The sequence below is a fragment of the Salmo trutta genome, chromosome 14, assembly GCF_901001165.1.
Source record: "Salmo trutta chromosome 14, fSalTru1.1, whole genome shotgun sequence".
NCBI lineage: Eukaryota > Metazoa > Chordata > Actinopteri > Salmoniformes > Salmonidae > Salmo > Salmo trutta.
The window spans coordinates 82061683-82087676 of NC_042970.1; the positions used below are offsets into that span (position 1 = coordinate 82061683).

The 25994-nt window shown below is 43.1% G+C and overlaps 1 protein-coding gene across 2 annotated transcripts in view; it reads right to left on the reverse strand.

Annotated features, from left to right (window-relative positions):
* Window positions 1-2484: 2484 nt before the first annotated feature.
* Window positions 2485-25994, reverse strand: part of LOC115147649 (perforin-1) — a 32741-nt gene continuing 9231 nt past the window's right edge. The window contains exons 1-7 of one of the 2 annotated variants that reach the window (XM_029689937.1): window positions 24646-25977; window positions 22948-23301; window positions 22606-22845; window positions 15605-15821; window positions 14810-15118; window positions 5985-6178; window positions 2485-3236 (exon numbers count right to left, since the gene is read on the reverse strand). In XM_029689937.1, the coding sequence (XP_029545797.1) occupies window positions 2798-3236; window positions 5985-6178; window positions 14810-15118; window positions 15605-15821; window positions 22606-22845; window positions 22948-23294 (1746 nt within the window). In that variant the 5' untranslated portion in view covers window positions 23295-23301; window positions 24646-25977 and the 3' untranslated portion in view covers window positions 2485-2797. Of the gene's footprint in view, window positions 3237-5984; window positions 6179-14809; window positions 15119-15604; window positions 15822-22605; window positions 22846-22947; window positions 23302-24645; window positions 25978-25994 lie in introns of those variants that run through there. The other variant, XM_029689936.1, reaches the window with a different exon arrangement.

Below are 25994 nucleotides of genomic sequence, written 5' to 3' on the forward strand. Positions count from 1 at the left end.
TTGTGTACGTGTTTATTTTGGTTTCCCTTCTTTTCTTTAATAAAGAAGATGAGTGCACATTTCCCCGCTGCGTCTTGGTCCGCTTTATCCGACGACAACCGTTACAGATATAGATACTTTTGTACCTGTTTCCTCCAGCATCTTCACAAGGTCCTTTGCTGTTGTTCTGGGATTGATTTGCACTTTTCACACCAAAGTACGTTCATCTCTAGGAGACAGAACGCGTCTCCTTCCTGAGCGGTATGACGGCTGTGTAGTCCAATGGAGTTTATACTAGCGTACTATTGTTCGTACAGATGAACGTAGTACCTTCAGGCATTTGGAAATTGCTCCCAAGGATGAACCAGACTTGTGGAGGTCTACAGTTTTTTTTCTGAGGTCGTGGCTGATTTCTTTTGATTTTCCCATGATGTCAAGCAAAGAGGCACTGGGTTTGAAAGTAGGCCTTGAAATACATCCACAGGTACACCTCCAGTTGACTCAAATGATGTCAATTAGCCTATCAGAAGCTTCTAAAGCAATGACATAATTTTCTGGAATTTTCCAAGCTGTTTAAAGGCACAGTCAACTTAGTGTATGTAAACTTCTGACCCACTGGAATTGTGATACAGTGAATTATAAGTGAAATAATGTCTGTAAACAATTGCTGTAAAAATGACTTGTGTCTTGCACACAGTAGATGTCCTAACCGACTTGCCAAAACTATAGTTTGTTTACAATACATTTGTGGAGTGGTTGAAAAAGGAGTTTTAATGACTCCAACCTAAGTGTATGTAAACTTCCGACTTCAACTATATGTAAATGTAATTTTTCAGTTGTATTTCTTTTATACATTTGCTAAAATTTCAAAATACCAGTTTTTTTCTTTGTCGTTGTGTCTAGATTGATGAGGGGGAAGAAAACAATTTAATCATTTTTAGAATAAGGCTAACTTAACAAAGGCTGGAAAAAGTCAAGGGGTCTGAATACATTCAGAATACACTGTATAGAGGTCACTCTCACTCAAACCATTACAAAGAACAAAAATAAGGAGGCAGATGCTAAAACGTACTTCATTTAATTCTCAGAAAGAAGAAGAAAAAGCTACAAAGTGGTAAACCGAAAAAAGAGCCTATAGACCAATGTTTTGCCTTCATCAGTGCTGTACACATGTTTATATTTAACTAGGCAAGTCAGTTAAGAACAAATTCTTATTTACAATGACGGCCTACCCTGGCCAACGCTGGGCCAATTGTGCGCCGCCCTATGGGACTCCCAATCACGGCCGGATGGGATGCAGCCTGGATTCAAACCAGGTACTGCAGTGATGCCTCTTGTACTGAGATGCCTTAGACCGCTGCACCACTCAGGAGTGGAGAAACGTATATACGTTACTGGTGAAAGGGGAGTCATCATGGCATATATTACACACAGAATGACAGAAGAAGAAAATCTAAAAATGGACAAGTGTCACATAATAATTGAAAATAAGACACAAGTGGTCTGGGCTAGATGGCGATATCATAAGCAATAAGTACTATTCTCAAATCCAATGCAAAAAGGCGATCAGGGGAACTGCTGGTGCATCTATCCACCTTTCATCCCCCTCTCTCTCTTCTTCCCCGTCTCCTGTTGTTCCTCCCTCTCTTCTTCCCCTTCTCTTCCTTCTGTTCCTCTCTTTCCCAACATCTTTCTCCTCCCGCCTCTATTCTCTCTCCCTCTCTCTCTCTAGGGTGAGTAGGCCCAATGGTTCGTATTAGGATGTCTATAGGTTAAATTGCTCCTAGATCTGTGGCTGATGGATGCCTTAAAAGATGATGTATCTCTCTAGCAGTGCTGCCATCTACAGGACAGACTGAGTTACTGCAGCTGTTGCAGTGCTGCAACCTATAGGACATACTGAGTTACTGCAGCTGTAGCAGTGCTTCCATCTACAGGACAGACTGAGTTACTGCAGCACAACCCTACAGTCAGAGAGTACAACACCAACAACAACTATAGTCATTTGATTGATATATTTATTTAACAGGGACAATGCACTTCACTTAACATTTCTGTAAATATGCCAGATTTAGACAACTGGCTATCTGTAGTCCCTGGTGCAGATATTATTTTTCACTTGCGGCATGTGTATATAACAATATCATCTGCATATTATATACCAACACCGTGAGACATGAAGCATGTCCTTTACATATAAGCTAAAGTGTAAAGGCCCTAAAACGAATCCTCGTGGGACCCCATTGTGCAGTTGCCAGACAATTAGACTTTCTGGTTGATTCTAACACTGTATTCTGTCAGATAAACTAATCCATCCATTTTAAAGCGTTGGGGGAGAATTTTAACTTTGCTAGATTAGAGAGTAGTATTCTGTGATTTACAGTACCAAATGCTTTTAGCAAATATATAAAATACAGCTCCTACCACTTCCCCTTTGTCAAATTTTTTAAATATATCTTTATGTGCTTTAAAGAACACTTTATCAAAACCATAGACATCTTCGGCTTTAGAGGTTTTAGAGTTTTTTTTATATAACACATACAGTATTTTAATTGTTTGACAGCCGCCCTTTAAATATAAGGTAACATTTTATTTGTTTAGGTCACAGACATGCTTTGGTGTGAATAATCATTATATAGTCAGCTGAATCCTATATACTCCCTGGTTACATATGACATATAAAGACATGATTGATTGAAAGATTGGGGGAGAAAGATGCACCGAGTACAACCCAGGGGATAACATATTCTAATGATTCCCCTTGTTTTCAACGTGGTTCCTGGTGAGCTGTATGGCAACAGTCCCACTGAGGGGTACATTATACAGAGATGTAAAAGAACCACAGGTATAGGACTGCTGAACTCTGGACAGAAAAGTTAGAAAAGAGATGAACACCCTTACTGTAGAGTGGATTAGAGTGCACTGTGGGGGTGGAAGGTTTGTGTGTTGTGGCTTTGAAAGGTTTGTATTTTTCACACTTGTCCCCGGTCAGGTGAGGGTCACAGGTGAGGGTGTACAGGAAATGAAAGCCCTCCCTGCTGTTGTTACACCAGCGTTCGTGTGTCCCCTGCTCGATGTCGACGGTACAGTCCCTCAGTTCGTCATCTTTATCCACAGGATCGTAATCCCAGACCGCCACCTTTAGACTCAGGTCTTTGGCAAAGGGACCCATGTCAAAGGTAGCATTCCAGACAGGATTATTGGATGGAATCACATTGGTCTGATGAGTCTTGGAACCGTAGGTGACCACAGCGTACCTGTAGCAGGTGGAGAAACAGGAAGTTGGAAAGATTCAAATACTATGACATGCCACAAGAGGAGGATCAAACTCATTCCATGGAGGACCTAGTCTATACTGGTTTTAGTTTTTTCCTTTCAATGACGACTTAAGACAACCAGGTGAGGGGATTTCCTTACTAATTAGTGACCTTAATTCATCAATCAATTACAAGGGTGGAGCAAAAACCCACAGACACTCAGCTCTTAGTGGAATGACTTTGATACATGTTGGTGTAAAAGGTTGAAAGAACTTTTATCACGATAGTCATTCTGTCTTCTTCTTTTTCTCTCTTGTCTCTCTTCCCTCCGTGGAATGCGTTTGACACGCGTTATAATCTGTAGCCCACTTATTCCACTACTTATTCCCCCCCAGGTTCCACATTTATGTTTTAACCCTAAACTGGCACACTTGATTAAATTAGTGAACTAATCATTAAGCTTTTGATTAATTGAATCAGCTGTGCCAGTAGAAGGGGGCGGGGTACTCCAGTTGGTACATATTGCTTGGGTGCATCACAAATGGGATTTCCTTACTAATTAGTGACCTTAATTCATCAATCAAATACAAGGGAGGAGCAAAAACCCGTCGACACTCGGCCCTCCGTGGAATGAGTGAAGAGGGTCTACTCCAGTTGGCACATATTGCTTGTGATCCCAAATGGATCCCTATTCCCTATATAGTGTACACTCATAGAAAAAAAGTGCTATCTAGAACCTAAAAGGGTTCTTCGGCTGTCTCCATAGGAGAACCCTTTGAAGAACCCTTTTTGGTTCCAGGTAGAAATCTTTTGAGTTCAAAATAGAAGGCTTTACACAGAGGATTCTACATGGAACCAAAAAGGGTTCTCCTATGGGGTCATCCGAATAAACCTTGTGGAACCCTTTTTTTCTAAGAGTGTAGTGTACTCTATAGAGAATAAAAGACTTGTAACGGAAAATGATCACGCTTGTTTGAGCATCTGTCAAGGCTGTGGGTAACTGGTGAAAGGATTCAGGCGCAGGAGAGCTGAGATGCGTGGACAAGGTATTTAATACAAGAAAAAACACCAGTATAAACACAATACTGGGGTGCTGGAAAAATACCGTTACCACAAAATAAACGGGCGTAATAACAAAACCCGGTAACAATATACCAGCCGTCAGATACAGCCTTACAATAAAACAAACACGCACACAAACATGGGGGAAACCAGAGGGTTAAATAATGAACATGTCATGGGGGAATTGAAACCAGGTGTGTAAAAAACAAAGACAAAACAAATGGAAAATGAAAAGTGGATCGGTGATGGCTAGAAGGCCGGTGACGTCGACCGCCGAACACCGCTCGAACAAGGAGAGGGACCGACTCCGGCGGAAGTCGTGACAGCATCAAGATTAGTATACAGTAGTTTGCTGTTTATCTTTCATTTTCACAGTGGTTACAATCAAACCTATGAGCGAAAGACATTGAAAATACATATTTTTGGTTCAAAATACATATTTTGGGTTGTGCTATTGGGAAGGGGTTCCAGATAGCTAACTGCACGTTCTGCTCTGTGCTCCAGCCTACAGCACTTCAGTTGAAAGAAGTTAGCTGCACCCAACCTTTCAAAAGCCAGATCTGCCCCGAAAACACTATTGAGAAAGCAAAACAACAATGTTTTCAAACCCAGATGTTCAACAGGCTAATACTGCTGTGAACGCCTCACAAAGCAAACCAGGGTTTGGGGGTTAGCAAGTTATTAACAGGAAAACCTGGATGTGAGACAATGTCTTAAAGATGTGCTTTCAATCTTTCATATAATTTCAGCCATTAGTTTTGAAAGTGGCGCTCACGAGCCAAAAGTGGTCTTCGTTTTTTCTGTACTGCGTCATAAAATGATGTAATACGTCAAATGGTGTACTAGGTCATCAAAGTGTGTACTACGTCATGAAATTTTGTACTACGTCATGAAATTTTGTACTACATCATGGAATTGTGTACTACGTCATCAAATTGTGTACTATGTCATCAAATTGTGTACTACGTCATCAAATTCTGTACTACATCATCCATTTTGTATGATATGTTACAAATCCAATTGTACTATATTTTACACATTTGTTCCGCTTAAGGTCCTGGAGTGCATCTTTATGTAGCTGAAACTGTCATTACTACAACCTAGTGAAAGTGACAAACGAACGTGACCGTTAGACCTAATGACGTATTTCTGCGCAAGAGCTATGGTAACTAACGTCGCCATGACATTCCCAGCAAGCATGATCAGGGATGCAGGTTTATTATTGGGATGAGTCATGTCCTTGAGGCCCGTACTGAGTGATTTACGCTAGCAAAGTCAAAATTGGCGATATTGTAAAATTTCATAAAAACAAAAATGGGCTTTTTGCTCTTAATTTAAGGTTAGGGTTAGGCATTAGGTTTAGCGGTGTGGTTAAGTTTAGGGTTAGGCATTAGGTTTAGCAGTGTGGTTAAGGTTAGGTTTAAAATCAGATGTGATGACTTTATGGCGGTGGCAGCTAGTGACCAGTCTGCAGAGCTATCTCCAGAACAAGATGAATGAACAAAAATGATAACCTGCATCAGGGATTTCTATTGAAAAGGCAGTAATGGCCTTCATTATTTAAATTATCCTTGGTAAAACTGAAATAAACCTTTTGCTCGATAAATGGGTAGAAAACTGTTTACTTGTGTTTAGCCTCCACTACACCTCTGCAGAGGACTGAAATTGTGCAGTAACATCACATACCCTTCAGTGTCTCCCGCTATCCATTGGTAGTCTCCCCAAAGTCCCCAGGCTCTGACCACCGTCACCACCAGTCTTCCCTGTGAGACCTTCCTGAGGCAGCAGTTTGAGTCCAGGTTAGAGTAACGATCCCCACAGGACAGTTCCCCGGTGCTCTTCGGGAGGGCATTCTCCTTCAGGTAATCCTGGACAGCCTCCTTTGTATTTTGAACAAAATGTTAACATATTAATTGACATATAACATAACCTAAGATCCCAATTTTTAGGTTGTATTTATGCATCCTGTGACAAGAATCTCCAATAAACAAACCCACCTGAGGTAATAGAATTATATGACAAACAATGTTCATCAGGTTACGTCAAACTTCTGGGTTTTATTCTCCAAAGTTCAAACTCTTCGGAATCTCTGGCCGATAACAATAGAAATTAATAGAATAAAATAGCCTTGAAGTGCCTCATGTATAAATACATATTTAAACCTACTAGCCCATGTTAGCTAGTGTCGTGTCTTTAGAATCATCAAATGTGAAGACTGTTAATTTATCAAATCAATTTTCTGTGTAATTATTATTACGTGATTAAACTAATCATGTGATCTTAATTAACTAGGAAGTCGGGGCACCACGGAAAATGTTCAGATTACAAAGGTAAAGTTTTCTGAATATTGTTCTTCAGATATTTTAATATCTGATCAATTAGTCTTCTATTAACCTGTCTGTGCTAGGGGGCAGTATTTTCACGGCCGGGTGAAAAACGTACCCAATTTAAACAGGTTACAACTCTGGCCCAGAAACTAGAATATGCATATTATTAGTATGTATGATTTGGATAGAAAACACTCTGAAGTTTCTAAAACTGTTTGAATGGTGCCTGTGAGTATAACAGAACTCATATGGCAGGCAAAAACCTAAGAAAATTCCAAGCAGTAAGTGGAAAGTCTGAGAACTGTAGTTCTTTTTTTGATTCTCTATCGAAGCTACAGTGTCTGTGGGGGATGTTGCACTTCCTAAGGCTTCCATTGGCTGTCTAAAGCCTTCAGAAAGTGGTTTGAGCATTTTCCTGTCACTGGGCAGATAATAGGAGCTCAGTTACTGAGTGGTCTGCCTGGCAACAAAGGGATTGGATATGCTCGTTCCCGCGAGTTCGCCCCTCCTTCTTTTTCTTCTTGAATGAATATGCTATTGTCCGGTTGGAATATTATCGCAATTTTACGTAAAAAATACCATAAAGATTGATTTTAAACAGCTTTTGACATGCTTCTAAGTACGGCAATGGAACATTTTGACTTTTCGTCTCTCGTTCCGCACTCGCGCGTTATGCCTTTGGATAAGTGATCTGTACGCACAAACAAAATGGAGGTATTTGTACATAAATATGGATTATTTAGAACAAAAACAACATTTCTTGTGGAAGTAGCAGTCCTGGGAGTGCATTCTGACGAAGATCAGCAAAGGTAAGAGAATATTTCTAATACTAATTCTGAGTTTAGGTTGCCCCGAACTTGGCGGGTGTCTGAATAGCTTGCCGTGATGGCTGAGCTATGTACTCAGAATATTGAAAAATGTGCATTCTCCGTAGAACTATTTTAAAATCTAACACAGCGGTTGCATCCAGGGGTAGTCTATCTATAATTCTTTAAATAATTGTTATATATTTTGTCAACGTTTATGATGAGTATTTTTGTAAATTGATGTGCACATTCACCGGCGTTTTGGTGGGAATACATTTTCTGAACATCACGCGCCAATGTAAAATGCTGTTTTTGGATATAAATATGAACTTTATCGAACAAAACATACATGTATTGTGTAACATAACGTCCTAGGAGTGTCATCTGATGAAGATCGTCAAAGGTTAGTGCTTCATTTAGCTGTGTTTTGGGTTTTATTGACACATGTCCTTGCTTGGAAAATGGCTGTGTGATTACTTTTCGCTGTAAAGCCTTTTTGAAATTGGACAATGTGGTTACATCAAGGAGAAGTGTATCTTTGAAATGGTGTAAAATAGTTGTATGTTTGAGAAAGTTGAATTATGACATTTTGTTGTTTTTGAATTTTCCGCCCTGATATTTCACTGGCTGTGTCCCACAGGTGGGACGCTAGCATCCCATGTAGCCCATAGAAGTTAAACACCTCCCTCTGCAAATGGACCCTGGAATTCCAGGGCGCCCCCAGGTGGTAAGGGTAGGCAACAACACATCTGCCACACTGATCCTCAACACTGGGGCCCCTCAGCGCTGCGTGCTTAGTCCCCTCCTGTACTCCCTGTTCACCCACAACTGCAACACCATCATTAAGTTTGCTGATGAAACAACAGTCACATGATCACCGACAACGATGAGCCTATAGGGAGGAGGTCAGAGACCTGGCAGTGTGGTGCCAGGACAACAACCTCTGCCTTATTGTGAGCAAAACAAAGGAGCTGATCATGGACTAAAGGAAAAGGAGGCCCCCATGAGCATCGATAGGGCTGTAGTGGAGCATGTCGGGAGTTTCAAGTTCCTTGGTGTCCACTTCACCAACAAACTATCATGGTCCAAACACAACAAGACAGTCGTGAAGAGGGCATGACAACATATTTTCCCCCTCAGGAGACTGAAAATATTTGGTCAAAAATATTTGTCCCCAGATCCTCAAAAAGTTATATAGCTGCAACATCGAGAGCATCCTGGCCGGTTGACTCACCGCCTCGTATGGCAACTGCTTGGCATTTGACCGTAAGGAGCTTCATAGGGTAGTTCGTACAGCCCAGTGCGTCACGGGGCCAAGCTTCCGGCCATCCAGGACCTATATATTAGGCGGTGTCAGAGGAAGGCCCAAAAATGTTTCAAAGACTACAGTCACCTAAGTCTAGGTCCAAAAGGCTCCTTAAAATCTTCTAGACTGCTGAACAATTAATCAAATGGCCACCCAGACAATTTACAATTTCCACCCCCCTTTGTTTTTACACTGCTGCTACTTGCTGCTTATTATCAATGCATAGTCACTTTACCCCTACCTACAGTACATGAACAAATTACCTCAACTAACCTGTAATCCCCGCACATTGACTCAGTACCGGTACCCCCTGTATATAGCCTCCTTATTGTTATGTCATTTTCTTGTGTTACTTTTTGATAGATTTTCTTAACTTTCATTTATTTAGTAAATAAACTATAAATATTGTAAATATATATTTATTGAACTGCTTTGTTGGTTAAGGACTTGAAACTAAGCATTTCACCTGTTCTATTTGGCACATGTGACAAATAAAATTTGATTTGAGTATCTTACCTAGTTATTTTCTCTTGTAGCTTGGGCAACTACAGTTGAAGTCGGAAGTTTACATACACTTAGGTTGGAGTCATTAAAACTTGTTTTTCAACCACTCCACAAATTTCTTATTAACAAACTATAGTTTTGGCAAGTCGGTTAGGACATCTACTTTGTGCATGACACAAGTCATTTTTCCAACAATTGTTTACAAACAGATTATTTCACTTATAATTTACTGTATCACAATTCCAGTGGGTCAGAAGTTTACATACACAAAGATGACTGTGCCTTTAAACAGCTTGGAAAATTCCAGAAAATTATGTCATGGCTTTAGAAGCTTCTGTTAGGCTAATTGACATCATTTGAGTCAATTGGAGGTGTACCTGTGGATGTACCTTCAAACTCAGTGCCTCTTTGCTTGACCTCATGGGAATATCAAAAGAAATCAGCCAAGACCTCAGAAAAAATGTAGACCTCCACAAGTCTGGTTCATCCTTGGGAGCAATTTCCAAATGCCTGAAGGTACCACATTCATCTGCACAAACAATAGTACGCAAGTATAAACACCATGGGGCCACGCAGCCGTCATACCTCTAAGGAAGGAGAAGCTTTCGGTCTCCTAGAGATGAACAAACTTTGGTGTGAAAAGTGAAAATCAATCCCAGAATAACAGCAATGGACCTTGTGAAGATGCTGGAGGAAACAGGTACAAATAATCTCTATACACAGTAAAACGAGTCCAATATCGACATAACTTGAATGGACGCTCAGCAAGGAAGAAGCCAATGCTCCAAAACTGCCATAAAAAAAGCCAGACTACGGTTTGCAACTGCACACGGGGACAAAGATCGTACTTTTTGGAGAAATGTCCTCTGGTCTGATGAAACAAAAATAGAACTGTTTGGCCATAATGACCATTGTTATGTTTGGAGCTAAAAGGGGGAGGCTTGCAAGCCGAAGAACACCATGTCTGGGAGAAAAAGTGCGTAAACGGCCATACCGGATACCAGAAGCCCAGAGGGTGGCGGTCCATCGGGAAGTGACAACAATGCTAGCCTGTCTGGGCTAGGGGGCAGTATTGAGAATTTTGGAAAAATATGTTCCCATTTTTAACTGCCTCCTACACCAACTCAGAAGCTAGAATATGCATATTATTGTTCAGGTTTGGATAGAAAACACTCTGAATTTTCTAAAACTGTTTGAATGGTGTCTGTGAGTATAACAGAACTCCTATGGCAGGCAAAAACCTGACAAGGTTTCAAGCAGGAAGTACCCTGTCTGACAAGGAGTCGTGCGTCTTACCTCTTTTTATTGAAAAGTAAGGATCTTAGCTGTAACGTGACAATTCCCAGGGCTCCGATAGGCTCTCAGAGCCCGGGAAATACCTGAAGGTTTACGAGGGAGCCTCAGGCTGAAACATATTATCGCCTTTTGTAAGTGGCTGCTCGGAGGACCTTTCAATGATGCGCGTGCATGAGTCGCTTCTGAGGAGAAATTTTATTCGGCTGTTTAGGCTCAATGCATACTCCCGGTCGGAATATTATCACTTCTCTACGACATAAATGGCATAAAAATTGGTTTTAAACAGCGGTTGACATGCTTCGAAGTACGGTAATGGAATATTTAGACATTTTTGACAAGCCAACGCGCCATGCGCGGGACCGTGAAAAAGCATTCTAGAACTCACGAACAAAACGTCGCTGTTTGGATATAACGATGGATTATTTGGGACCAAACCAACATTTGTTATTGAAGTAGAAGTCCTGGCAGTGTATTCTGATGAAGAACAAGCAAGGTAAGAACATTTTTCTTATAGGAAATTTGATTTTGGTGGAGGCTGACCTGGGTGGGTATCTAAATAGCTAGCCCTGTAATGCCGGGCTATGTACTTAGATTATTGCAAAATGTGCTTCATCCGAAAAGCTATTTTAAAATCGGACATATCGAGTGCATAGAGGGGTAATGTATCTATAATTCTTAAAATAATTGTTATGCTTTTTGTGAACGTTTATCGTGAGTAATTTAGCAAACTGTTAGTAAATTCAACGGAAGTTTGCGGTGGTTATGCTTTTTCTGAACGTCACATGCTAATGTAAAAAGCTGGTTTTTGATATAAATATGAACTTGATTGAACAGACATGCATGTATTGTATAACACAATGTCCTAGGTGTGTCATCTGATGAAGATCATCAAAGGTTAGTGCTGCATTTAGATATGGTTTGGGTTTATGTGACATGATATGCTAGCTTGAAAAATGGGTGTCAGATTTTTTCTGGCTGGGCACTCTGCTGACATAATCTAATGTTTTGCTTTCGTTGTAAAGCCTTTTTGAAATCGGACAGTGGGGTTAGATTAACGAGATTCTTGTCTTTAAATAGCTGTGAAATAGTCATATGTTTGAGAAATTGAAGTTATAGTATTTCTAACGATTCAAAAATCGCGCCACTGGAATTCCAGTAGCTGTTACGTAGGTGGGACGAAATCGTCCCACATACCCCAGAGAGGCTAGAGATGAGGGTACTGGAGGAGTTCCACAGTTAGTGGTCTAGCCCTATAGTGCTGGTACCGAAACTGGACGGAACCGTCCGCTTCTGCAATGACTTCCAGGGCCTGAACGAGGTCAGTAAGTTCGATGCCTACCCCATGCCACTACTGGATGAACTGATCGACCGCTTGGGTATGGCGAGATATGTCAGCACGTTGGACCTGATGAAGGGGTACTGGCAGGTGCCGCTGGCAGCGGCCTTGCAGGAGAAGACGGCCTTCTACACCCCGGGTGGGGGCTATACCACTACCGGGTTCTTCATTTCGGGCTCCACTGGGCACGAGCGACCATTCAGCGACTCCTGGACCGCATCCTGTAGCCTCAAAGTGGGTACACGGCTGCATATTTGGATGACATAACTGTGCACAATGACAATTGGGAGTCACATCTTTGTAGCTTACAGGCAGTGGTGGATGCGCTAAGGGATGCAGGTCTGACCGCGAACCCCCACAAGTGCAAGCTGGGCTACACCGAGGTGGAGTACCTGGGCTATCAGACCGGGAGGGGAAATGTGAAGCCCCAAGAAAAAAAAATCGCTGCCATTAGGGAATGGCCGGTCCCCCGGACCAAGAGGCAGGTGTAGTCATTCCTGGGGTTAGCAGGCTACTACAGTCGATTTGTACCTAACTAAGGCACGACTACCCCAGATGGTGCGATGGACGGATGACACAGAGGCGGTGTTCCAGGCCCTGAAGGATGCCCTATGTTTGCACGCGGTACTCGTCACCCCAGACTTCTCAATAAACCTCCTGGTCCAGACAGACACATCTGACACAGGGGTAGGGGCCGTTTTGTCCCAAAAGCAGGAAGGCGAGGAGCACCCAATCATGTATGTCAGCAGGAAGCTCCTCTCTTGAGTGAAGTTGTACCTGATTGTCGAGAAGGAGTGCCTTGCCGTGAAATGGGCACTGGACACCCTCAAGTATTCCCTCCTCAGGAGGAAGTTCACCCTGATCACTGACCATGCCCCCCGTGTGTTGATGGCAAGAGGTAAGGACACGAATGACCGTGTCACCCACTAGTTCCTGTCCTTAGAACGATATCTTTCTCCGTCATCCACAGGTTGGGGGCCCAGCACGGCAATGCCGACGCCCTCCCCAGGAGGGATGCAAACCTAGCCCTGAGCATGCCTCCCTCCCAGTCAGGGCTAAGTGGGGGTGGTATCCCAGGAGGTCTAACCCGGGGGGAGGTAATAGAGGGGAGGTACGTGATGCGACGTTGGCTCCCTCTGCTGGGAGTACACAAGCTGGGCACCCCGACACGGATAGCGGAGGTAATTAGGGGCAAGAGCCAACCAGCCGTGGAGGCCACATAAAAGGAGCACTGTGACACACCGGGAGAGACCGACACAGAGTCAAAGCTGAGAAGAAGGACCGAGCCAAACATACGTAGTTTTCTTTGTTATGTTTATTTTATGGCCTAGTAAAGTTGTGTTTGTGGACAAAAATCTCCCTGTCTCTGCGTTAATCTCTGCACGCTTAACCCAACACCCTGCGGTTTACCACACAGCCTATAGGGAGGAGGTCAGTGACCTGGCATTGTGGTACCAGGACAACAACCTCTCTCTCAAGGTCAGCAAAACAAAAGTGCTGGTACCGAGTCAATGTGCAGGGGAACAGGTTGGTCAAGGTAATTTGTTCATGTAGGTATGGGTAAAGTGACTATGCATAGATAATAGACAGCGGGTAGCAGCAGTGTAAAAATAAATGGAGGGGGGGGTTCAATATAAATAGTCCATGGGGGGCAGGTCAATGTAAATAGTCCATGGGGGGCAGGTCAATGTAAATAGTCCATGGGGGGCAGGTCAATGTAAATAGTCCATGGGGGGCAGGTCAATGTAAATAGTCCATGGGGGACAGGTCAATGTAAATAGTCCATGGGGGGGAGGTCAATGTAAATAGTCCATGGGGGGGTCAATGTAAATAGTCCATGAGGGGATCAATGTAAATAGTCCATGGGGGGGTCAATGTAAATAGTCCATGGGGGGTCAATGTAAATAGTCCATGGGGGGGAGGTCAATGTAAATAGTCCATGGGGGGCAGGTCAATGTAAATAGTCCATGGGGGGCAGGTCAATGTAAATAGTCCATGGGGGACAGGTCAATGTAAATAGTCCATGGGGGGGAGGTCAATGTAAATAGTCCATGGGGGGGTCAATGTAAATAGTCCATGGGGGGGAGGTCAATGTAAATAGTCCATGGGGGGGAGGTCAATGTAAATAGTCCATGGGGGGGAGGTCAATGTAAATAGTCCATGGGGGGGTCAATGTAAATAGTCCATGAGGGGATCAATGTAAATAGTCCATGGGGGGGTCAATGTAAATAGTCCATGGGGGGGTCAATGTAAATAGTCCATGGGGGGGGAGGTCAATGTAAATAGTCCATGGGGGGAGGTCAATGTAAATAGTCCATGGGGGGGTCAATGTAAATAGTCCATGGGGGGTCAATGTAAATAGTCCATGGGGGGTCAATGTAAATAGGCCATTTGATTAATTAACACACATACACTGTGTTTATTATCTGTTGTCAATCATGTTGCCTAGTTACCCCTACCTATATGTACATATCTACTTCAATTACCTCATACCCCTGCACATTGACTCTGTACTGGCACCCCCTGTATATAGCCATGTTATCGTTACTCATTGTGTATTTATGCCTCAACCCCCAGGGGGTCCCAGGGGGCCCGTTACAGGTATCACTTGAACACACATAAGACATGGTAAGATGTGTAGAATGGCAGGAAATCTGCTTTAAAACTGCAAAATGTTCTCTCCGCCAACAACAGGGGTGTGAGCAGTTTGGGGTTGCATGGCTGGGGGTTTGTTACTACACCGAAAAATGACAATATCCAGCCAGACCTTTGCCACCTAGAAAAATGTGTGTGACCGGACCTTATTATTTCACCCACCTGGTGTCCCAGGTCTAAATCAGTCCCTGATTAGAGGGCAAGAAAGAAAAAAAGCTGTGGAACTGGCTTCAAGGTCCAGTAATGAATTTGAGGGAAATATATCAACAACCAAAGGCTACCTTCACTCCCTGCTGGACAGCCGTGTTGGGTATGAGCAGGTGCAGAGGCGTTAGAGAATAGTAGATTACGTCCGGGAAGTTCTTCAAGGTTCTCATCCAACTATGGAAGCCCACTGACTCGTTACGTTTGAGTGACAGCTCCCCAGGCCAACCAGAGCCTCCCACCACCTTGGTGTGGTGGCTGAGGAAGCTAGAGCTGTCGGAGGTCTTCGAGTCACGGTTGTCCAGAACCTTGGAGCACCTTTCGTCGCTAGAGGAAACTGATATCCCAATGTTTACCTGAAAGCCCCTGGACAAGCAGGATTCCACCTGAGAGAAAGGGAGAGATGGAATACAGAGCTGTATATTCAGAGAGTTGTCTTTAAGGTTTCTTCCATAAAAGACTGTGATGCATTGCTACGTGGGCAATATCAATCAATGGAATTTTCTGAATGTAACTGAATGTCTAGAAATAGATTAAAAAAATGGTTGTGCTGTAGGTTTTCGCTCTAATCTAGTACACCTGATTCTAATAATTAGCTGGTTGATGAGCTGAATCAGGTTAGTTACAACTGGGGATGGAGCGAAAACCTACAGGAGGATAGTTCTCCAGGAAACAGGGTTGGAGAGCAATAGACTAGATAGATGTAAACCTACAGGAGGGTAGCTCTCCAGCAACAGTGTTCAAGAGCCCTGATCTAACAGTGTACGGCTCTGGTGGTACGTAATGGTTACAGATTGCTGTTTGAATTCCTGTAGCTTCCTTTAATGGAAAATGTCCTCTATTACAGCAGGCATTGAGACTAAGTAAGTCACCTGGTTTGTAGAGAGGCCACTGTGTGAAGCCTGACAGGTGTGTATTGCTGTGGTCATCGTCAGCCTGCCTCCCAGGTCAACCTGGCGGATGTAGTGAGTCCCATAGGTGTCTATGAGCCGGCGGTACTGGACCTTGGAGGTCTCAGAGAATGAGCCCAGACGATCAATGTCCTTACGGAACTCATTGCTGAGAGTAGGAGTGTTTGGCGTGCGATAACTGGAACACAGGAATTAGCATATCAGATGTGAATTAAAATACGACACAGAGACGATCTTGATCTTCAATTGGTTGACCCTTTCTCAGCCTATAGCATTCAGAAGCAATGGTCCTTTAAACATTTTGGTGGGTGTCGCGGTAACAGCAGGTCACATTAAAAAAATCCACTTAAACTTGAATGTGTTACAAATCGGAACTCAAAAGATCAGATTCCATGTTTTTTTTTTTTGTTGCAGTTCACACATTGGGGAAAAGGTCAAATATGTATCAGATATGCCAATACATTGGAACTGAGGTGACTGTGTGAACAAAGCCTTTATGAAATGAAGACCCTTATGGAAAATTCACATGATTTCACATGGGAAAATTCCACATTTTGCGCAACGTTTTTTTTTCAGATATAATGTCACATGTGAAACTGTGTGTTTTTGGAACACTTTAGATGTGGATTTTTACACGTGATCACATAACCTTTCACATGTGGATTCACATTTTCACGAGTTGCCCTGTCAGTCACTATGAAACACACACAGATCTTTTAACATAGTGTTTTCAACTTACATACAGTGCATTTGGAAAGTTTTCAGACCCCTTGACTTTTTCCACATTTTGTTACATTACAAACGTATTCTAAAATTGATACAATTGTTTTAAACACAATAGCCCATAATGACAAAGCAAAAACAGTTTTTTAGACATGTTTGCAAATGTATACAAAAAATACTGAAATATCACATTTACATATATATTCAGACCCTTTACTCAGTACTTTGTTGAATCACCTTTGGCAGCGATTACAGCCTCGAGTGTTCTTGGGTAGGACGCTACAAGCTTGGCACACCTGTATTTGGGGAGTTTATCCCATTCTTCTCTGCAGATCTTCTCAAGCTCTGTCAGGTTGGGTGGGGAGTGTCGCTGCACAGCTATATTCAGGTCTTGCCAGAGATGTTTGATCGGGTTCAAGTCTGGGCTCTGGCTGGGCCACTCAAGGACATTTAGAGACTTTTCCTGAAGCCACTCCTCAGTTGTCTTGGCTGTGTGCTAAGCGTCGTAGTCCTGTGAGCAAGTTTTCATCAAGGATCACTCTGTACTTTGCTCCATTCATCTTTCCCTCGATCCTGACAAGTCTCCAAGTCCCTGCCGCTGAAAAACATCCCCACAGCATGATGCTGCCACCACCGTGCTTCACGGTAGGGATGGTGCCACGTTTCCTCCAGACGTGACACTTGTCATTCAGGCCAAAGAGTTCAATCTTGATTTCATCAGACCAGAGAATCTTGTTTCTCATGGTCTGAGAGTCTTTAGGTGCCATTTGGCAAACTCCAAATGGGCTGTCATGTGCCTTTTACTGAGGAGTGGCTTCGGTCTGGCCACTACCATAAATGCCTGATTGGTGGAGTGCTGCAGAGATGGTTGTCCTTCTGGTTGTATCTCCCATCTCCACAGAGGACCTCTGGAGCTCTGTCAGAGTGACCATCGGATTCTTGATCACCTCCCTGACCAAGGCTAATCTCCCTCGATTGATCAGTTTAGCCGGGTGGCCACCTTTAGGAAGAGTCTCGATGGTTCCAAACTTCTTCCATTTAAGAATGATGGAGGCCACTGTGTTCTTGGGGACCTTCAATGCTGCAGGAATTTTTTGGTTCCCTCCCCCAGATCTATGCTTCGACACAATCCTGTCTCAGAGCTCTACGGACAATTCGTTCGACCTCATGGCTTAGTTTTTGCTCTGACATACACCGTCAACTGTGGGACCTTATATAGACAGGTCTGTGCCTTTACAAATCATGTCCAATCAATTGCATTTACCACAGGTGGACTCCAAGTTGTAGAAACATCTCAAGGATGATCAATGGAAACAGGATGCACCTGAGCTCAATTTAGAGTATCATAGCAAAGTGTCTGAATACTTATGTAAATAAGGTCTTTATTTAATTGTTGATTTTATTTGCAAAAATATTCTAAAAACATGTTTTCACTTTGTCATTATGGGGTATTGTTTAAATATTTGAATCTATTTTAGCATAAGGATGTAAGTTAAAAAAATATGTAAAAAGTCAAGGGGTCTGAATACTTTCTGAATACTCACACTTTGACCTCATTGTGTATGTTTATTTATATAGTAATTCTTATTCAACATGTCCTCACCTGGGATTTGAACTCCCAACCTCTTGGTTCACGGCATTATGATCTTCCTACTGATTTTACCAGTATTCCTACACTTCAAAGTACATCTAAGCTTTGTTGAAAATACACTCAAGAAAAACTATTATATTCAACAAATAAAATTTAAATAAAATAAAATGATTGGTCACATACACATGGTTAGCAGATGTTATTGCGAGTGTAGAGAAATGCTTGTGCTTCTAATTCCGACAGTGCAGCAACATCTAACAAGTAATATCTAACAATTCCTTAACAAATACCTAATACACACAAATCTAAGTAAAGGAATGGAATAAGAATATAAAAATATGAATATATGGATGACCGGCGTAGGCTAAGATGCAATAGATAGTATAGAATACAGTATATACATATGAGATGAGTAATGCAAGATATGTAAACACCATTAAAGTGGCATTATTAAAGTGACTAGTGATCCATTTATTAAAGTGACCAATGATTTCAAGTCTGTATGCAGCCAGCAGTCTCTCTGTGTTAGTGATGGCTGTTTAACAGTCTGATGGCCTTGAGATAGAAGCAATATTTCAGTCTCTTGGTCCCAGCTTTGATGCACCTGTACTGACCTCGCATTCTGGATTGTAGCGTGGTGAACAGGCAGTGGCTCGTGTCCTTGATGATCTTTTTGGCCTTCCTGTGACATCGGGTGCTATAGATGTCCTGGAGGGCAGGTAGTTTAACCCCGGTGATGCGTTGTGCAGACCGCCCCACCCTCTGGAGAACCCTGCGGTTGTGGGCGGTGCAGTTGCCGTACCAGGCGGTGATGCAGCCCAACAGGATGCTCCCAATTGTGCATCTGTAAAAGTTTGTGAGGGTTTTAGGTGACAAGCCAAATTTCTTGAGCCTCCCGAGTTTGAAGAGGCGCTGTTGCGCATTCTTCACCACACTGTCTGTGTGGGTGGACCATTTCAGTTTGTCAGTGATATGTACTCCGAGGAACTTAAAACTTTCTACTGTCTCCACTGCTGTCCCGTCGATGTAGACAGGGGGATGCTCCCTCTGCTGATTCCTGAATTCCACAATCATCTCCTTTGTTTTGTTGACGTTGAGTGAGAGGTTATTTTTCTGACACCACACTCCGAGAGCCCTCACCTCCCCCCTGTAGGCTCGTCGTTGTTGGTGATCAAGCCCACTACTGTTGTGTCGTCTGCAAACTTGATGATTGAGTTGGAGACGTGCATGGCCACGCAGTCATGAGTGAATAGGGAGTACAGGAGGGGGCTGAGCACGCATCCTTGTGGGGCCCCAGTGTTGAGGATCAGCGAAGTGGAGATGTGTCCTACCTTCACCACCTGGGGGCGGCCTGTCAGGAAGTCCAGGACCCAATTTCACAGGGCGGGGTTGAGACCCAGGGCCTCAAGCTTAATGATGAGCTTGGAGGGTACTGTGAGTTTAAATGCTGAGCTATAATCAATGAACAGCATTCTTACATAGGTATTCCTCTTATCCAGATGGGATAGGGCAGTCTGATGGCGATTGCATCGTCTGTGGACCTATTCGGGCGGTATGCAAATTGAAGTGGGTCTAGGGTGACAGGTAAAGTGGAGGTGATATGATCCTTAACTAGTCTCTCGAAGCACTTCATGATGACAGAAGTGAGTGCTAAGGGGCTATAGTCTTTTAGTTCAGTTACCTTTGCCTTCTTGGGTACAGGAACAATGGTGGCCATCTTGAAGCATGTGGAGACAGCAGACTTGGATTAGGAGAGATTTAATATCTCCATAAACACAACAGCCAGCAGGTCTGTACATGCTTTGAGGATGCGGCTAGGGATGCCATCTGGGCCGGCAGCCTTGTGAGGGTTAACACGTGTAAATGTCTTACTTACGTCGGCCACGAAGAAGGAGAGAACCCACAGACCTTGGTAGTGGGCCGCGTCGGTGGCACTGTAGTATCCTCAAAGTGGGCAAAGAAGGTGTTTCGTTTGTCTGGAAGCAAGACGTCGGTGTTCGCGACGTGGCTGGTTTTCCTTTTGTAGCCGGTGATTGTCTGTAGACCCTGCCACATACGTCTTGTGTCTGAGCCGTTGAAATGCGACTCCACTTTGTCTCTATACTGACATTTTGCTTGTTTGATTGCCTTACAGAGGAAATAACTACAATGTTTGTATTCGGCCATATTCCCAGTCGTCTTGCCATGGTTTAATGTGGTGGTATGCGCTTTCAGTTTTGCGCAAATGCTGTCATCTATCCACGGTTTCTGGTTAGGGTAGGTTTTATTAGTCACAGTGGGTACAACATCTCCTAAACACTTCCTTATAAACTCACTCACCGAATCAGCGTATACGTCAATATTATTCTCTGATGCTACCCGGAACATATTCCAGTCCGCGTGATCAAACAATCTTGAAGTGTGGATTCCAATTGGTCAGACCAGCGTTGAATTGTCCTTAGCACAGGTACTTCCTGTTTGAGTTTCTGCCTATAGGAAGGTAGGAGCAAAATGGAGTCGTGGTCAGATTTGCCAAAAGGAGGGCCAGGGAGGACTTTGTATGCATTGCGGAAGTTAGAGTAACAATGGTCCAGTGTTTTTCCAGCGCAAGTGCTACAGTGAATATGCTGAAAGAATTTAGGTAGCATTGTTCTCAAATTTGCTTTGTTTAAATCCCCAGCTACAATAAATGCAGCCTCAGGATATATGGTTCCCAGTTTGCATAAAGTCCAGTTAAGTTCCTTGAGGGTCATCGTGGTATCGGCTTGAGGCGGGGATATACACGTCTGTGACAATAACTGAAGAGAATTCTCTTGGGAGATAATACGGTGGACATTTGATTGTGAGGAATTCTTGGTCAGGTAAACAAAGCAAATTTGCTGTATATTGTTACAATTACACCATGAGTCGTTAATCATGAAACATACACCGCCGCCCTTCTTCTTCCCAGAGAGATGTTTATTCCTGTCGGCGCGATGCACTGAAAATCCAGGCGGCTGTACCGACTCCGACAACATGTCCCGAGAGAGCCATGTTTTCGGGAAACAGAGTATGTTACAATTCCTGATGTCTCTTTGGAAAGCAACCCTTGACCTGATTTCGTCGACTTTGTTATCTAGGGACTGGACTTTAGCGAATAATATACTCGGAAGCGGTGGGTGGTGTGCGTGCCTCCAAAGTCTCAATAGAAGACCGCTCCTCCGGCGACTTTGTTTAGGGTTGACGTCTGAAATCAATTCAAATGGTTGTGCAGACAAAGGATACGCTTCTGGAAAGTCGTGTTCCTGGTCGTAATGCTGGTAAGTGATTCAGGAGTAACATTAAAGTAACATTAAAGTAACATTAAAACAAATTATACACTATACAGAAAACTCTCAAACTGCTGAAATAAATAAATAAAATCAACGATGACAGAGAATAGTCAGATTAACTGATAACTAGAATAGCAGTGCAGATGGCACTCTTTTGCTAAGTGCAGAGATGTATTATTGATACTGAATGTGAAGTTATCCTTTTCTGTAATACACATGATTTCCAGTATTCTGTGTTATGTATGAAACTCATACATGTGTATGACCTTTTTAAGTGCCAGTGTTGATGTTATGGTTAAAGTTTGACAGCATTCTGGGCCGGGGACACACTGACAATGTATCTGTGACACTGTGGCTGCGTTTACACAGGCACACCAATTCTGATCTTTTCCAATTTTTGAAAATCTGATCTGATTAGTTAAAATACCAAAAAAGATTGTTGGTTTAAAAGTAGAGAATGTCATCCCTGCCCAGTGCTGCATAATTATTTTATTATCAGTTACAGAAAGATGAGATTCTTGCAGAAAGTGTATGGTTTTCAATAGATATATTCTTAATTTTTAAACAAGGTGATAAATGCAATTCACAGACAATCGGATTTAAAGCTTTAAATCAGAAATACTTTAGTTTCTCCAGCAAGCCAACCCTGGAATGAGCTCCCTACAACACAATAGTCCAAAGACTTCCTTCTGCGTGGAATGGAAAGAACTATTTGGATGAGCTCTCAGAGTTTGAATTGAGTCCTTTGCTGTCCTTTTTGATACTTTCTAGCTGTGTTATCACTGCACATAGACCTGTATGGGCTAAGAGAGATGCAAGCCTGGTGTTAAGCATCTATTAAAACATGCACCACTTAGCCCAGGGCTAGCTGGTCCTGTTCCATAGGAGGGTTAGCACTGCCTTTTCAGAGCAAGCCAATCACTTCCTCCAACCTAAAACAATCGTTCCAGAACATTCTGGAAAATTACGTTATATTCTCAGCACAGTAAAAAAATCTCAGTTTTTTTTCCAGGGAAGCAAGGATGTTTTTTGGGATGTTCTCAGAACGTTTTGTCATGGTACCCTGGAGGTTTTGTCTAGTTCCCGGTTTGTTCCAAGGATGTCCCCGAAGACGTTTTTATGACGTTCTTGGGATGCAGTTGAATGGTCCCCTGGAGGTTTTTGTCTAGCTAAAATGTTGTCATTTTTACATTTTGCATCCCCATGTTGTAAAAAAAATCACATGAGATCATGTTGTTTTCACATTTTGTTTCATTTTTTTGTGTCACATGTTATCACATAAGATCACATGTGAAATGTTGTATCTGTAAGGGAAGCGCAATAAAAGTTTAACAAATCATCATTATTATTATTATTACCTGTAGTGACGGCAGCGGAGATTCTGTGAGAAGAAAGAGTGGCGGTCCTCTTTGGTCTTGGTTGTGGCAAAGATGGTTACATCAGACTGGGACCCTCCCATCTCTATGCTAGCACCCACATCCTTCTCCACACTCACACTCACCGGTCCCACAGGTACGCTTACAGACACCTTCGCCTCATTACTCAAACCCCCCTTCCATTTTGTAGAGATCTCGTTGGTAGTGGACTGTGCCAGGTTACTGGAGGAGAGGAGAGGAGAGGAGAGCAGAGGAGAGGAGAGATGTTTACTGTCAAAAAAGAAAACTTCCATCAAGTAAACAGACAGAAACTATCCTACTCACCTGACAGAGGCATGAGAGTGGCTGGAGATATCCTCAGTACAGTGGCTGTAGGGCCTCCAGTCTACAACAGACAGGGGTATTTTCTGCAGCTCGTTCCCCTGTAGGGGGTTACTACACAGTGTACAGGTTTTACTGGGGGACAGGTAGGTCTTCAGGTCGATCAGGTAGGCCCCTTTACGTTTCAGGGTCACCACATCAAAACCCTCCCCTGCCAGGTTGTGACCGGGGACAAAGGGGGCGGAGTCACACTGGAATTGGCTGGCAGTACGACAGGTGAGGGCGGAGTCCAGTTGAGAAAGGAGAAGGAGGAGAGGAAGGGAGAAGAGGGGAGGGGCTGGAACGGACATTACTGAACTAAAGGGAGGGTGGCGAGGCAGAAGAGAGAGAGAAAAAGGAGGAGAGCGATTATGAGAGGAGTGGGGAAGAAAATGGCAGAGACAGAAGGGATGAGAGAAAGTGAGAGGTGTGGGGGAGAGAGAAGGAGAGAGAGACTGTTTAAACTCCATGATGTGAAGGTCTTTGTTACTTGAAATGAAAGCGCTATATACAGTGCATTCGGAAAGTAATCAGACCCCTTGACTTTTTCCACATTTTGTTACGTTACAGCCTGATTCCAAAATTGGTTAAATAAAAAAATGCTCGTCAATACCCTGTAATGACAAAACAGCCCTTGCTCCTACATCTCTGGCATCGGTGTACAAAGCAAATGGACGACGGAAATCCGGAGCAGCTAGCACCGGTGCAGAGACAAAAAGGGTTCCAGCATTTTGTAACCCGAAAGGGAGATGAAAGATGTCCCAGAGGACAAGGTAGAAGGTAGGAAAAGTCATCAGGAGTGACAAATGCAGGCAATTATTTGGCACGCTCGGAGAGACCTGCAAATATCCCTTCTGCATATTGAACTTGCTAGCGTACTTAGCAGCACCAACACAGTCAACACAATCATCGACCCTGGGCAAAGGGTACGAGTCCAACTTAGTAATGGTATTGAGTTTCCCAAAATCGAAACAAAACCAGAGACCCATCCTCCTTAGGTGCTAATATAACGCTAAGGTGCTGCAAAAGATTTGTTTTCGTGTTCAAGGTACTAATATGCAGGGTGAACTCCACGGAATGTTGCCTTGTTGTACAATTCTGTGCTCAAGCATGAACTCATCCTCACTGCAGAGTTTCTCTCTATTTTCAGGATTCACTCAATAAGCATGTTGTTTGGTTTGGGCAGAGTCCCCAACGTCAATGTTTGAGTTGGCACATCTGAGAATGAACCCTGATATTCTAAAAGCAGTGCAACAATGTTGCCGTTTTCCTCTGCAGGTAGGTGTGCCAAAAATACATCAAGGTTTTCCAGAATCTCTGAGTTGCTCAGCTGTCCAACAGGTACAGGGTCTATTGGGCTTTCCTTATGCTCTGAATGAGTACTGCGCTTTTCTCGTGTTCTCAAGGAAGACTATAGTCAATGGTGACGGTAGTGGCCACAGGCAGAAGATCACTACCGGTTTCCACCGACTTCTCCGCAGTTAGTAAGGGAGATATAAGATTTTTGCAATTCGTTCCAGTCATTGGCAGCAGAGAACTAGAAGGAAAGGCGGCCAAGGAGGTGTTGGCTTTACTCTGTTCAGAAATCAGCTCCTTCCTAGACATTGAAGTATCAACTGTTGGGACCCTCACTTCTTTCAGTGGTCCTACAAACTCACTCACCTTTGGTGTTTTGAAAGGAGAGGTCAACTCAGGGGGTTGACTGAAACAGGATCACACATAAACGTCTCAGACAGATCGAACATAGTGGGATCGCTGACATCCTCCTCAACACTAGACTTTCTCCCTGCAAATTTCTTAGACATAGCACGTGTAACGGCACACGCTGGGAACACTCTAGGGTACATTTCTGATAACCAACCAGTTTCCTCTACTCAGGATTCCATACAAATGACAGGATTTGTAACGACCTTCCCTCCAGCCAAATCATTTCCCAAAATGAATGACACCCCCTTCACTGGTAGGCTAGGGGGTGTTGATAACTACTGGGTGCTTCGTTTGAGAAGGTCGTTTTAGGTAGCAACCCCTTCATGAAGGCAATTCTTGAACTGCTCGAGAAGTATGAGTGTCTTTAAATCCTCAAGGTCCTTAATACCTCTCCACAAAAAATACATGGTTGTTCCCTTATGAATTCAACATGGCTTTGCGATTGTCTTTTGTCATTTATGAAACTGTTGTCTGTATGCTTCTGGGACAAACTCGTAAGCCTGAAGGATATCAGCTTTACAGCTTTACTGTCATAATCTGAACTCTGGTCAAGAGATAAAGCAGTGTACATTTTCTGAGGTTTTCCCACAAGAACACTTTGGAGGAGCAGTGACCAAATATCTCGTGGCCATTTTAGGGATGTGGCAATTCACTCAAACAGAGTAAAATATACGCCCACCTCCTTTTCGTTGAAAGGCGGTACAAGTCTGCTGTTCCGACCAAAATCAAACTCTGTTGAGGGTGCAGGATGGCCTGACTTGATTTGGAGTACTTCCAGATCTATCTCCTTTCGTCGCGCTTCCAGCTCCATCTCTTTTAATCAAATGGCATCCACACATTCTTCTTGTTCTAGTCTGGTTGCACGTTCTCTTTCCCTTTCCTGGTGTTCAAGTCTGAATTTCTGTTGCTCCAATCTCTCTTCACGTTCTCTTTCCCTTTCCTGGTGCTCAAGCTCTAATTTCAGTTTGTTCCCATTTTACCTTTAGTTCTACCTCAGTTGCATGTCTACGGGATGTACTCTACCACCCGTTGGACCCTTTCCGTCATCCTCCCTCTCCGGAAGGATTTCCTCCTCAACCAAAGCAGTTGGACTACTGCTTTTGAATTGGCATGTGCAACTTTGATGTCATTATGCTTTGCAATGACGAGCAGAATTGCCTTTGTACATTTATCTAGAATCTCCCATGTAGTTTTCCACAAATGCTTCTAATTTAAAGTCCATTATTTTATTTGATTATTAGCCTGTGTGTTTATGCAACTTTCAAAATGATTCCTTTTATCTTATAACATTTTACATTCACATT